Source organism: Nicotiana sylvestris, chromosome 5 (assembly GCF_000393655.2).
Source record: "Nicotiana sylvestris chromosome 5, ASM39365v2, whole genome shotgun sequence".
Lineage (NCBI taxonomy): Eukaryota > Viridiplantae > Streptophyta > Magnoliopsida > Solanales > Solanaceae > Nicotiana > Nicotiana sylvestris.
Window position 1 is genome coordinate 98,345,752 of NC_091061.1, and position 14,907 is coordinate 98,360,658.

Consider the following 14,907-nt stretch of genomic DNA (forward strand, 5'->3'; position numbering starts at 1 on the left):
GAGTTAACTGCTATTATACAATTATGACATGTCACTGATTAACTAATCTTCCATATTACGTAATAAGCAACAGTCAAGCTAAGGATAACCACATTGCTGAATTACCAGCTCGATGATGCTATAGCTATATACTACATTGTTGCCTATTTTGAACAATGTAGTAAAGGTGATATTAAGTGAACTTTTTCTCGTCTTACTAAGCATTGGTTGTCAGTAATTGTGGTGGCAGGAGATATTAATTAGGTCCACTGTGTCTTAGCTGAGCTGTGTGACTGACTACTGATCTTGAAATCACTATTATCAAACTAAGAAAAAAGAAGCGTGGGAGGGGAAAACATGTGAAGAAGAGGACATCAAATGCAATTAAGACAGCTTCAAAAAATTTGATTGTTGTATGGGTCAAAATCTGACTAGACAAGAATTTGCATGGGAAGAGACGGCAAAAAGTTACTTGGGACTGTCGCATCCATACCACGCTGTAACAACACGCACCTCGGCCACGGCCGAGGTCATGTATTCAGAACGCCTGAGAGGCGAATTGGATATTACGGCACTTCAAGGGGTCAGCCCGTAGTATAGTCGAACGACTAAGCACTATGGTTAATGACCGCTGGGTGAAGACCTAGTATATAAACTAAGTGATAAGAAGAAGAAGGGGAGGCGGAGCAAATCCAGACACAGACATGTTTTCTAAAAGGAAGAGAAATCTTCACCTCTCTCTCCACCACGAAGGAGAAAGAAGCAAGGAAACTCAGATCATCAATATATATTGTTAGTCTAATCATATCAAATGTATGGGGTTCTACCTTGCTAAAGATCGGTGACCTTTCTCATTTGCGTCTTCTTAATTGTTGTTTAACATTATGAAAATTACCATCCTCTTCTTATATAATGGGATTCAATCACTGTTATAGTTAAATCTTATGTGTGCTATGCTTGTTTACTCTCATCTTCTATCTTAGATCTAGAGTAAATTATCGTTGGTTAAGATTTACCTAAAGTCTTCTTATTTAATTAGTTTAACAAAAAGCTCAGCACTTTTTGGTCAAACAATGGTAAAGTACTCAATGTGTGTTGAACCTTTTTTATTATTACGTACTATTTATGATGTAAATTGAGCTAAAACTTTGATAGCTTGAATTATAGAATACGAGTATTTTTCTATAACAAAGAGATAAAAGGAGATATTCTATAGAGACGTATATATGAGTCATGTTTTAAAATAAATTAACATCATTACCAAAACCAAGTAATACAAATTTGTTTGAAGTTATCTGTTCCATATATATGCGTTGGCGCTCGTTCACTGAGAAACAAAAATAGGTCAAAATAATGGAAATAGCTTAATTTTGAATATATATATATATATATATATACGACGAGTTACATTTAATTATGAGGAAAAAAAGAAAGAAGGGATTAAATAAATACGTTATGCGTGGGAAACAAAATTAAGGCGAGTAAAAACAGCTCACTGTCACCACTAGTTTGCCAAATGAGAAGCCTCTTTAGTAGATTTGACTAGAAGACAGATCCGAAAGAGACGATTATGACATCCCATTCCCAGCGTATTACTATATATCCTCATGTTCAATACCATCAACTGCCTTATATTTATAAACTTAAGACAGTGAATGTTAACTGCCACTGAATTCATCATACTTTTGTAAATGCATAAGTTTTGGACGCACCCACTGTTTCAGATCGATATGGTGTTTCTTGTTGCCTGTATTTCTGCCCAAGGCCTTCAAGATATACTACTCTCCTTAAACTCAAAGATAATGTCTATAGTTTTTCAGATATAAATAAGTGGTGCAGAGGATACTGATTTTACGTCAGTGTTGTTCGACAGTTTCATAATTGCTGTTTTGAACCTCGGATCATGCATTTGAGAGGTACGTGTCTTTTCTGAATATCATTTGGTTTCCCAGGATACATGTGTTGACTGTGGCATCACGGAGCCAGAATTTTCACTAAACAACAATAACAATATATATATATTCAGTGTGACCTCACAAGTATGTAGAATGTAGAGTATATACAGAATACTCTTATCTTATTTGAGGTAGAGAGGTTATTTCCTATAAATCCTCGGCTCAAGAAAAATATTTTCAAAATAAGTTTGAAAACTAAGCGAATAAAGAAGCTATGGTAAAAATATTAAAGAAAAGAAAAGTATTGACAGAAGATTGTACGATAACCAAAGCAAAATAAACAGCAGTAGTAATAAAATTGAAAAATAGATAATAGAGTAATAGAATAACAATAATAATAATAAATACGGGTAAGGAGAAGAGGGAGCATATAAGGCGCTCTAAACTAGAACCATGCTCTCCCACAAGAAAGAAAGAAATCGCTCGACTACCTACTACTATCATTTTCCCCTAATCCCCGACCTCCTTGCACTCCTATCTAGGCTCATGTCCTTGGTGAACTGAAGATGTGTCATGTCCTTTATAATCACCTCTCTCCACCAGTTCTTTTTCGTACTGCCTCTACCTCTCCTTAGACCTATCGTTGTCAACCTCTCGCACCTCCTCACTGGGCATTTGTGCTTCTCCTCTTCACATGTCTGAACCATCTCAACCTCGTTTCACTCATCTTGTCCACTATGGAGATCACTCCCCCCTGCACCGTATATCTTCGTTCCTAATCTTATCTCCCGTAGTATGCTTGCACATATATCTAAGTATCCTTATTTTCGCTATTTTCATCTTCTAAACATGGGAGTTCTTGACTGACCAACACTCTGCCCCATGTAACATAGTTGGTCTAATATCCACTATATAGAACTTACCCTTAAGTCTTGGCTTATCACATATACGAGCCTCCATTTCATCCATCCCGGATTATTAATCCAAGGCGCTTGAAGCTCCCTCTATTGGGGATCACTTGTGTATTAATCCTTACTTTCTCATTTGCCTCATGTGTTACGTCGTTGACCTTTCACTCCAAGTACTTTTGTTTTAGTCCTACTCAACCTGAAACCTTTAGACTCTAGGATCTGTCTCCAAACTAGTCTAGCATTAACTCCATCGGGTGTCTCGTCAATCAATATATACTATGCCATCTGCAAATAACATACACCATGGTATCTCGCCTTGAATATGTTGTGTCAATTCATCCATTATCATGAAAATAAAAAGCGGGCTAAGAATTGATCCCTAGTACAACCCCATTAAGATTGGAAAATGTTATGAGTCTCATTTTACTGTTCTTACTCGGGTCTTGGCTTCACTAAGTAGATTCAAAATATAAAGAAGTAGTAAAACATAAAGAAACTAAGAAAATTCAACATCTACTCAATTTTGAATCCCTTGTGTCCCCTAGCTTCACCCACGCACACGTACACAAACAGCACTCATATATTGGCTCGTCAGTTTGTTACCTTAGCTTGTTCTTTCTTCAAGCATAGGTAAGCTGGCTAGAACATCTTTTTCACTCAGTTTCCTCTCATAGGAGAAGCAGCTGGTGGCACCTTGAATATGTCACCTTGTGATACCAGCAATGTTATATAGAGAATGAATGTTAAGCTTCTAGGGCTTAACGTATTCATGACATAGATGTTGCATGGTTAAGATGGATGTGCAAACAATTCACTTCGAACAAATGGGAAAAGGTTGTCTAAAATAGTTAAGTCAATAGACCTATATCAGTCAGTAATTATAAATTTATAATTCTGGAAGGTTTAGAAAATAAACAATGTAGATCCTAAAATAACATTGAGAATATTTGTTTCGAAGTCAGTGATTTCATAGAATCCATGTATATTGTTAGCAAAGAATATAGCACAGCAGTACAGTATCCATAACAGCGACACTAAATAGTTAGAACTACAATTTTATCGTAATTGATACTCCATTTGATAAGCTTACATTAGGTACGGTACATGACAAGAGGCTCTTTAGTTTGAGTAAAAAAGTTGTGTGAAAACGTAGGAGATTCAGAATATCCATAGTTAGAGAAACCCTTAATTTGTCCTAAACAAATTATTGCATTTGGATACAAAACAAGCCCAAACCGAGCAAAATAGATATTGAAGATTTATTAATTAATTCCAACTAGTTTGAGATCGACACGTAGTGTCTGTATTTGCTAGAGCTCACAAATCGACAATTACCTTTGCGTGTGTAAGTGAAAGAGTAAACTTGAACAACCGGTAGCTTTGCATCCCTTTGCAACTTCCTGGACGTTCATATTAGTACAAGCTCTAAAATTCTCAGGAAAAGCGCAAGTCAGATCAGCCACTATTACAGTTGCAGAAAAAACCCAAAAACAAGATAACACCAACTCAAGAAGAGGAAACTTGATCCACTAAATTTAATATCAATAAGAAATAACAAAAGTACAAAATTTACATACACAGTAACACGACATTTTGATACGGAATTGAAACATAGAACCCACAAGCACTTAAGCCATTTCATGGCAAAAATGCTCATATTATATTCCTCATGTCACGGAAAAGACCCAAGAAACATTAAATTGAAAAGACCCAAAAAAAAAATGAGAGTGAAAAACTAACACAGCTTAATTTGAACTAAGTTATTAAAGAATAGGAAAACAAATCTAAGATTGGGAAAATTTTGCAAAATTGGAACTTGTATCTAGAAATGTAGGACTAATGAAATAGTGGTTACCATGAAACCACATACAACAGAGACTTTCCTTGTATCTCGAAATTCCCCTAAACTTCAGCCATTCAGGTCATTTCCCCAGGATTAGAAATCACTTTTGGCAGCTCGACAAGTCGAAAGAATTTTACAAGCAATAAACACTGGACTGTTACCGTCTTTAGTGGCAACAGTAGACACAGAAAGCCGGCATGTTAAGCTCGACTGAAGCCAAAAGATTCATCATCCACCATTTGAACCATTATCTCCCATCCAAACCTGCTAAAAAGATTCAGATACCCCATGAGACAAATAAAGCTTCCAGAACAAGCCAGCTCTTTCAGAGGATCCTCCAACAAGAAATTGGAGGCAAGCTCTACATAGTTAGCTGCTCCAACCACCCCAAACGTTTCTTGTTCTTTTATTCAGGAGAGGGCCTTACTTTTACCAAGTAACATCATGTTTATTTCGTTCTTCTGTTGTTTTCTTTTTTATTGCATTCGAGACAAAATGTGATCTGATAACCATTAATTTTGGTTGTCACAACCAGAACATAGCCAACAAAATTATACACCCTAGGCTTCCTCTGCCCTTGAGATTAACAAGTAATAGAACTAAGCTCCCAGGTGTGACATGACAAGGTGACAAATAGAATACTTCCCTATATGCATAGAGGGAGAAATTTTAAGGAGCCATAAAAAAATCAATGGCTAGATGAAGCCAGCTGCAGCAAGAAGTCTATGCTTTAGCCTTTTGAACTAGAACATGTAACCCTAGTAGATGGTTTAATGAGTCCCTGACAAACCAGTGCAAACCTTGCTGTGTGAAAACAGAAATTGGTCAACATTAACAAAAGCGAGTTTGACACAAGGAATATTTAGTTTACTATTAGAATTGCAAACTTAGCAAAATCTTTACGTCATAGTCTGGAGCCAGTTCTTAAACTGCTGGGTATTTGTTCCAGTTTCATCTTTTCAATTTGCTATCCTAATGCCTCATATTATCGCGGAAGTGGAAAAGTAAATCAAGTTTCATACTTTCATATTCTTTTATGACAAAATTTCTATAGTTTAACACAGTTTCTCAGAAACTTCCTCTCTGCTAGTTTCTGTTGTTTACAGATAAAAACTCTCCATGACATGCTCTACTCTATTATGATTTGTTAAGTACATTCCACTTCACTTCAGCAAAGATTATTCTGTGTGATATTGATTCAACTTGCACTTTTCTTAGTTCAGAATAAAACAGTAACCATATCCTGTTTTAAATATATAAAAGAAATCCTACCCGTATATCTCTTTAGGGAACCATTCCCATTCACAGATAGTGGTACAGGCCTCCTCTCTTGACCCAAAGACAAAATCTCCTGCATTCTTTCTGGCCAAACAGAGTTCAGTCTCCTAGCAAAATCCTCAACCTCCCTGCGATATAGAAATTCAGAATCAAGTATCTACAGTACATGACATATCAAATCGTATGACAAGTTAAGAAGTGCTTGCCCTAAAAAAGTCACAGCAGCCCATGCTGGCATGAAGGGTTTGATGGCCACTGGGGGAGGGGGAAATAACTGGATGGTCCCTGTGTGATGAATCAATATATAAAACTATGTTCAATTTTCCCTGCATCTGTAACGACGTGAAAAACATATCCTTCTTATATTTGTACGTGCATTTGTTCTCTCTTTTTTTCCTTGATAAGAGAGTAGATTTATTTTCTTTTGTCATCCCTTATTTTAGTCAATGAAATAAGATATATTGGTATGAAATGATTTTACTTGCAATTTTTTTTTGTTAAAATGTAAGGTAAGATGGGCTCCAGAAATAGAAACAATCCCCTCTGCGGTTACAGAATTCATATGGAACTTCTACTTCTTGCACAAATTAAAAGTAGCAATCATCATCAAATATTTGGAGATTCTATCAACACAAGATCCAATGAGGATAAAATGACAATGCTATAATGATTCCAATTTATCCATTAACTCCAATCTGTAATCAGATTCCAGCTAGAAACATGCTAACACTATAATGTCTTTTCCGTTGCTATCTGCTGATTATAGCTGTAGGGTTACTCTGTTTAAAGTTTGTAAGAGCTAAATGCAGCACTAAAATGCTAAATCCAACTTTGCACAAAGTCTAGAAAAGAGGAAAAGGGGTATGAAGCTTAGGTAAGAAATGAATGTCAGATGAGGAAAAAGACTAAGTAATAAAAATAGGTAAGAAGTTTCTGTCTATTTCACTTTTTCTCGGTTTTTGTTTCAAATGAAGACTAGACAAAAAATCGATTTTGCTTCTGGAGGTACTAGATTCAAAGTTACGATCCAGAATTTTGACTAGGGAAGCTATATTGCAGGCAAAAGCTCTCCAATATGCATGGATATGCATTGACAATTAATGGATGATTAAAGTATGGTTTTTAACACTTGCATGCAGGCTCCTAGGGCTTCAGTCTAGTGGTAAGAGTGCAATGCATGATGTCTGGGTTAGGCACACATCACGGGTTCGAATCCTGCCACAGACAAAAAAGCTTGTTATTTAAGCAGAGAAGAGTAGAGAGGCGAGCCCATCATACATCGAGCTTTGAACCGTCTCGGGGATTTCTCGGTTATCAAGGAAAAAGGAGAAAAAAACAACACTTGCATGCAGCCTCGGCAGAAGCCACTGTAACAAGGTTCCCCTTGAATAGCACGATCCAGGAGAAGAGGAGGAGGAAAAGAAAAGAACAGCTTTTCAGGAGTAAAAAGATTGTATCAACACACGGGGTAACTAATTACCCAAAAAAGAAATCCTTTCACCAAGGAAATAATAGTAGCTCAATACAACCACTCTGAAAGAACTTTTTATGATGGTGGTATCTGTGCCAGCTTGGGCACACCTCGATTATTCCACCGGATACATGCTATCTCCCACAAGCACAAGTACCGTGTAACTCTACCCACCTAGGCTTAGCAGATGGGAAGAAATAACCTAATATTTTGTCTCTGTTGGGATTTAAACCTTGGAATCCAAAGTTTTCACCCACTTCGATGACCACTAAGCCACAACCTTGGGTGCCTCTCTCGAAGAACATAATTCATTCAATAAGTTGTAAGTAACTACAATCACCTCATATAGTCTTTTACACATCCATCTACAGAGACAATAATGTAATTTGATCAGTGGAAGAAAACAATCTAAGTAAATAATCAAACCTGTCAATTTCTTCCTTCATTACAGGATCTAATTCATCGTCAATATCACCTTCATCAAATGCAGGGTCTTGCAGATCAGAAGGTTTACTTGGAGAAGGAACATCATCATTCAGGCAGCTAGATGCAGGAAAGCTAGATTCCTGTGTACCAACAGCACCAGTCAAGCCAACAAATGTCAAAGTGAAAAAAAAAAAAGACACTTGGAAGCAACTCTCTGCCCCCCCCCCACCCCCCCCCACCCCACCCCACCCCACCCCCAACAAGACACACACACATCGACCAAAAACGAAAATGAAAACAAAAAAACAAAGAAGAGAAAATCCCATAGCTCAACAGGTGCTAACCTGATTATGGTTACCAGTTTCATTATTTGTTGAGGAATTTCTAGCTTGTTCTTTTCTCCTCCTATTTTTCTTTTTACTCTTTGTTGTTCTTACACCCTTAGAATCTGCAAAATAGACCACCAAGCTCAAAATTGTAAGTATGATAATCAAACTCAAAGAATAACCCAAAAGAGGCTATAAAAGTTACAGTATACCATCAGAAGGTTGCGTCACCATAGAAATTATGGATCTGATTATAGACCAGCAAATAATACACAAAAAATATAACTTATAAGACTGATTGATAGTCATGGTAGATTCCACATTATTTTCTTAACCTTCCCAGAATAAGCATCACAAACCACAATATAAAACCTGAGACATAATGATCTAAAGATAAGAGTTATATATATATATATGTACGTATATATGTATATGTTTTATACACACACACATATATAATGGGGTAATGTCAGGCAGCCAAAATGCAACTTCACCAAAACATAATACTGGGTAATATGCAGATTATAGGCATGCAAAACAGTTCAATTATTTTAGTAATGCAACATGCAGAAAGCAGAGCAACCCTACAGCAAAAATATAGGGTGTTAACTAAGTCTTAATCTTACCTTCATCTTCCCCATTTATGAACGAAAGAAGATCATCAACTGATCGTTCATCCACATGCTGCTCTTCTTCTACCTCAACATTCTGGAAATACATAATGAGGAAAGGAAATAAAGCAAAGTCAGAGTGCATACACAAAAATTCATCAAGTAGCATCAAGCAACCATGGCCAAGATACAAGCACAAGAGCCAGATCTTAAAGTACCTTTAATTTCTCTCTTTCTTTTAATTCTTTCCTTTTCCTTGCATAAAGTCGATTGAGAAGGCGGATGCGTGGATCATCGGTCATATTTCTCAAAGGTTCCAACTTCTCCTCCTAAAGATAAACCATTTCCAAGTGAGAAACACCAACAATATGGAGAGAGAGGGCTACAAATATTTTCTGTCAGAATAAGGACCTCTGTTAGATCATCAGGTAAATGGAAAGTTTCACGTATTTCCTCGGGAGTTTTGCCTTCAATCATCCGAGCAAGTGCTCGACTTGTAAGGTCAACCAGAGGCCTCAGTTGAAGGCTGTCAGCAGCAGATGTCAGCTCACATAACTTCTTGGTATCTAACCGGATGAACTTTTCATCAAAAGTCTTGCGCTCCTACATAAAAGACATCCATTACACTCAAATTTTAAAAAAAAGAAAAAAAAAAGAAAAAAGAAAAGAAAAGAAAAGAAATGTCACATAAACCATGCACATGAACAGGCAAACCGAAAATCCTGCACTTTCTAGGAGGCACTGCACTGTTACAACAAGGAAACGGAGAACTGACCTTATTAGAACGGCCAGGAACTTGATGAAACCGACAATAATCCAGTATTAAGCCCAGAATAGCAGCATTGACTCGTTGAGGAAGTGATATTGCACAATTTTTTGAGGATCCCGCGCCAGTTTGAAGTACTTCTCTGCATATCATTGGGCAAAACATGGCAACCTCTTCCTCTACTTGTTGGATCGATCCATCAGCAGTTTGGAGCCAAATGTAGGACTTCATCTTAACCAATGAACCACAAAGCAATTACAAAAGCGGATAATGCAAAATAGCGACAGCTTTGAAAAGTGTAATATAGAAAGCAACAGAAATGCAACAAGGATCTACTGCCCACACCTTGGACTTTAAACAGGTTACAACAATATTATATTCCCATACAAAAAGGATTTTGGCCATTCTACAGTCGTTCAACGTACATTCAATACTCAAAGAAATAACAGTGTTTTCAATGAGAAAATGGATGATCCACCTACGCATTTCATGCAAGTAAACAAGAACGGTCAGACCCTAACAAAAAGAAGAAGAAAAAGCTTCAAGTCTACTATAGTCAGTCATGCGAATAAGCCAGCATTTCAAGCTATATAGTATTGACTTTCAAGTTGGATAATATGAAGCACAACGTTCAAGTGCATTGTTCTATCTAATTATTTCTGGTGTAAAACAACATGACATCATTACGCTAAGAAACACAATTCCTCTTCCAGCAATATCAATTTTTTAATTTAAAGTGAAGCTCACAAAACTAATGGATCGTCTTAGTAAAAAAAACAAATATTCCCCATCTCAAAGCAACTCATGGCTCAAGTAAGTGCAACCCTAAAACCCAAACAGAGCAACAGATAAAAAAGAGCCAGAAGAGGTTAGAGATTAGCAGAGGGGAAAACATTAACATAACTCGTCTCCACTATAAATATAATAATGGAGTCATGTAGCCTTTGAACATAAACCTCTGTTCTTCATTACATACCTCTGGTTTGACAACCGCCATACGGCCTTCTAACATGAGGAGATCAAACTGGCAAGATTATTTATGGGCCTTTGCAAAATAAAGCAACCTTAAAAGTGCTGATGAAATGGAAATAGGCTAAGCTTTCTTCTCTTCAAAAGAAAGTTGTCAGACACAGACCGCAAACCCTTCACAAAGTAACCCTCTCCAAATTCCAACAAGACAAAATGCATCTTCAACAGGATGATTTCATCAGTTTGGAAGCTCTGTACAAAGATGATAACAGCAAGTTGACCAAAATTACATACTTTAGCAATCAATGAAGTTTTCCCAACATGAACATACATGACATAAGTACACACCCACCCAACAGATTAATAAGAACTCAGAAGGAAAGCAGCAGTTGAACAAGAGTGACAAAAAATAATGGAAAATCACTTTGTTCACTCTTTTGTGTATCTTCAAAACATTCAAATAATGAAGAGAATTAGGGATATGAAATTTAGAACATAGATGAATTCTTGTCATATGGAAACTTACTCAGATTGTTAGAAGCTAATTATACCTGGAATTTCTTTAAACATTCCACATGCGCATACAATATGTTAGCCCATTTCAGTTTCTTCACATCCCCTCCTCTCAGAGTTTAAAAACAAAGCCGTCGAATATCAATTGCTTCTCATTCTGTCCTCTTAATAGAACCACAAGGAAATTTCAGATATTCTGCACTTTCTCCCATTGCCCAATCCACCTACGTGCCATTGGAGCATGGATAACCAAAAGGAATTTTGGGACACTTGAATACGCAAAGCTCACACACATTCTCACATCTATGCGATCTCTAAGTATATTCATGCCATGAATTTGACCATGCCAAATCTCATAACCCAGAAGAAACCTTAATCATATGTTAAGCTCCTTTATACAGTAAGGGACTTCACAAAGAAGTATTCCAGCAGCTAGCAAGGGCCACTTTCAGATGAAGGGTAAAAACATTTTTTTTTTGTGTAATGCATGTTCTTTAGGGTGTCTGGGGGTCGTGGGAAGCATGCAAGCATTTTTGTTTGTTTTTTATTTTGATGTCTCGTAGTAGTAGTTGTTGTTGTTTATATTGATTGACAACAGTGGTGTCATCTTGTGCACACCTCAACGATTCTAACAGGGGGCACGCAAATATACGCGTGTGTGTGTGCGCGCACACACACACATATACATATGTTTGGAGCGATGGGGGAATAGAACGATCTAAAGGGGTTGTGCAACCTAGAGAGATGGCCATATCTTTTTGATGAATGCGGTATCGAGGTTCGGCTTATTTGGAGAAGAGATCAATCTTAGGGGAGACCATTCGAATGGTTGAATTGATGACTTCGCTTCGATCTCTTCGATTGAACCCAAAGGAGACTTCAATCATTCAACTTTAGCTTCTGGAGGAGGAATCATATCACTTGAAATTTCGGAAAGTGAATCCTCTCTTTTGGTAAAACTTGTCTTTGATTGGGATTTCAATTGAAAAGATGTTAGGCTGCTTCCTCATGTACCTAAGAAGCCGAGACAATCTCGATTGATATATATATGTGTTTGACAAGCGGCAATAAGTTGTCTTAGGCAACAAGTTCTAACGAGTGAAACTGTTAGACCAAATACAGAAGCCTCTGAAAGACTTCAAATGGGATCAATTTCATAGTTATCAAAGAGAGAAGGGACAGGAAGAAACTTTAAAAGGGTTTTGTAACTTCCGGTTTTCTTCTTTTTATTTGTATTTTCTAGAATAAAAGATACACATACTTGTTAAGGAACAAAATTGAAGTTTCAAGGAAGTAAACAACTAAACCAACTGGGAATTTCTTCTCTCTTTTATTTTTTTTTTTTTTTTTTTTTTTTTTCCAAAAAAAAATAAATCAAACCAACTAGGACTATTAGAGAATTAATATTGAGCATCTGAAGTGGATGAATTCTCCTGCCATCATATCCTTCGGCAGATAATGGATGAATACGATTCACATTCTATTCAAGAATTTCCTTTGACATTCTACATATCTCGTAATCGTACACAACTACATAACGGCCAATACTAAAACCTCAATCATGTATTCGAGAATTCAAATGCTGGCAACATCATCCACCTAGGAGTCATTTCTAAATCCTATCGGGTAATACCAATCAGCCAATAAATTCCCAACCCAATTACCATCCCTTAAATCTGCCCTGCAACAGACCACTAACAACTACTACTACCAATCAATCGCAAACTAGTTGAGGTTGGCAATATGAATTCTCAATATCCTTCCCATATGCCTAACCTTGGTAGGTAGAGTTAGCCGGTACCTATACTTGTGCGAGGTAGCAGATACCCTATGGAATAGTCGGGTGCACTCAAGCTGGCCTGGATACTACCATCATTAAAAAAAATCTCTTTAGCTCCATTGGACCCAGTTCATTCCAGAATAAGCGGGAAATATTAAGATGATAATAAAGTATCCCTAGAAATAAAGCACGAAATAGAAATGGGTTGTAACCTTCAAATTTGTCCCAAGGAATGAGCCATCTTTAATCATAAAGGTAACCAATTAAGGGAAATGGGTAGTCATTTAATTAACAAATTACAATTGGAAAAAAAAAACAATAAGAAGCCAAAATTTGAGCTTATAACAAGTGCTTATCAGCTAATTACTTGGGAAATTGAGGCGTAAAACAAAATTAGAAATGAACAGATGCACATACCTGACGTAATAATTAATTGCGACACATGAAGCTGGTAAATACAGAGCAATAAAAACAAGAGATAAGAAAAATGATGAAGAAAAAATGGAGGGATAGCTAGGGTTTTGCAGGTAGCAAGAAGAAAAGGGGGAAGAAAGGAAAATTTTCTTGCGTTTATCAGGCTTCCGTTTGATTTCCGAAATGGAAACCAAGGGATAGTGTAATTCTATATTTCTATTTCTGTTTTTTTTTTCCTTCTGGTAATTGTGTTCTTAGCACGTGACTGCCAATTGTAATTCTCACGTGGATAGTGGTTAGAGCTCTTTGGCTATGGTGGCTGGGAAAATATTATTTACAGGATACATGATATTACCTAGTTTGCATACAATTCAATTATTTTATAGTGTAGAGGTCGAGCATTACGGTTGTATGCTAGGGGTTAGTCCAGCATTTTTCCTCTTTGTACCGGATAGTTTGATAGCATTTTGTCTAGGCATGTGATAAACAGTGAAAAATGCATATTTTTGGATATACTTTCATCTCATAACTTGTGTGAATGTGGGAAGTTACATGAGTTTTTATAGTGAATTATGTTAATTACGTGTATTCTTATGTGTAGGAGCGAGTTGGACGAAAGATGAGCAAAAGAAGTTGTTTACCTCGAAAAATGGGTGTAACAATTAAATACGATTTGTGATTTTAAATATATGTGATTTATTCTAATACTAGTGAATATACAAATAATATTAGGTCTAAGTAAGGAGAATTGATGAACCAAACCAGTGTTGCTAGAACAATAAGGACCTCGAGCTCGGTTTTCTTGGGGGCCTCGAGGTAAGCTAAGAGCAATTAAATATGAACAGTAAAGTAAAAGCAATAAAGTTGAAGAACACTTGGTGAGTACGGTAAACAAGAAAAGCAGAGTAGAATATTCTATTGCAGTGAATAATGTGAGATGATCCTTACGAAATGATAGGAATCCCCTTTATATAGGAGGAGAAAAACCCCAATATAGTACAGTCCTAATTGTAGTAAATAATTTTATTGGTACAGCCGTATAACAACCTAGTACGAACTTGTACTATTTTGTACACATCTTATCCTATAATTTATGCCCTCACCCATGTGTCCTTGAAAAATTCCCGCTCTTTCTTGAGTATCTTCGAGATTGTACTGCCCACGATGCAGGTTGTGCCAGGCCTTCGATCTGCTTCCTCGAGGTGTGTATCCTTCAGTCGGGCCCAACCCCTACTTCAAGTCGTCCGGACTCAAACTCATAGCCCAATTTAAGACTTCGAAATCAGCCTCCTTGATTTTGACCGTATACAGAAGTCGACTCGGGACCAAGAGATAAAAGAAGATCTTTGCTTGTTCATTCTCGCGTGCACACGAGAGAGTGAACGAGTTAGCTGAGGAAATCTTGAAGAAAAAAATAGCGAATTAAGCTAAAAAGGTGTGGAAGTACACAAGAGATTTGGGAGGCAAAGAAAAAAAGAAGTACTTTGCTTGTTCACTCTCGCGTGCGCACAAGAGAGTGAACGAGCTAATTAACCTGAAAAGTCTGTTTCAAAGTTGGCTTGTATTATTTCGCGCCATGCTAACCGTATCTCATATAAATAGTCTTTAGACTCACTTAAGGAGGAGGATTCGACCTAAGGAGGTTAGAACACACAAGGAGCAATGCGGAGAATTCTTCTACGAGTTTTTCACTTTCTTCTTTCTATTTTCGTTATTGGTTATGAA

The 14,907-nt window shown here is 36.9% G+C and overlaps 1 protein-coding gene across 3 annotated transcripts; it reads right to left on the reverse strand.

Moving 5' to 3' along the window:
- Positions 1-4,294: 4,294 nt before the first annotated feature.
- On the reverse strand, positions 4,295-13,380 carry LOC104210968 (SKP1-like protein 21). Of its 3 annotated transcripts, XM_070174547.1 has the most exons (11): positions 13,186-13,380; positions 11,027-11,212; positions 10,483-10,727; positions 9,516-9,737; positions 9,152-9,343; positions 8,959-9,069; positions 8,756-8,837; positions 8,148-8,251; positions 7,804-7,943; positions 5,901-6,034; positions 4,295-4,895 (listed from the first exon to the last, which is right to left on the reverse strand). In XM_070174547.1, the coding sequence occupies exons 3-11, from the start codon at positions 10,516-10,518 to the stop codon at positions 4,876-4,878; spliced, it is 1,041 nt and encodes a 346-aa protein (XP_070030648.1). In that variant the 5' UTR covers positions 10,519-10,727; positions 11,027-11,212; positions 13,186-13,380; the 3' UTR covers positions 4,295-4,875. The 3 variants fall into 3 exon arrangements, with proteins under 3 accessions (XP_070030648.1, XP_009758256.1, XP_009758254.1); XM_009759954.2 differs by lacking the exon at positions 11,027-11,212 and having other exon boundaries at positions 4,295-4,892; XM_009759952.2 differs by lacking the exon at positions 11,027-11,212.
- Positions 13,381-14,907: the final 1,527 nt, after the last annotated feature.

Excerpts from the sequence above, each read along its gene's own strand:
- LOC104210968 (XM_009759952.2), bottom strand. The coding sequence starts at position 10,518 with ATGTTAGAAGGCCGTATGGCGGTTGTCAAACCAGAG. Across the intron at positions 9,070-9,151 it reads TACCTGATGATCTAACAGAG|GAGGAGAAGTTGGAACCTTT; the intron begins GTCCTTATTCTG and ends GTTTATCTTTAG. Across the intron at positions 4,896-5,900 it reads TTCCCTAAAGAGATATACGG|CAGGTTTGGATGGGAGATAA; the intron begins GTAGGATTTCTT and ends GAATCTTTTTAG.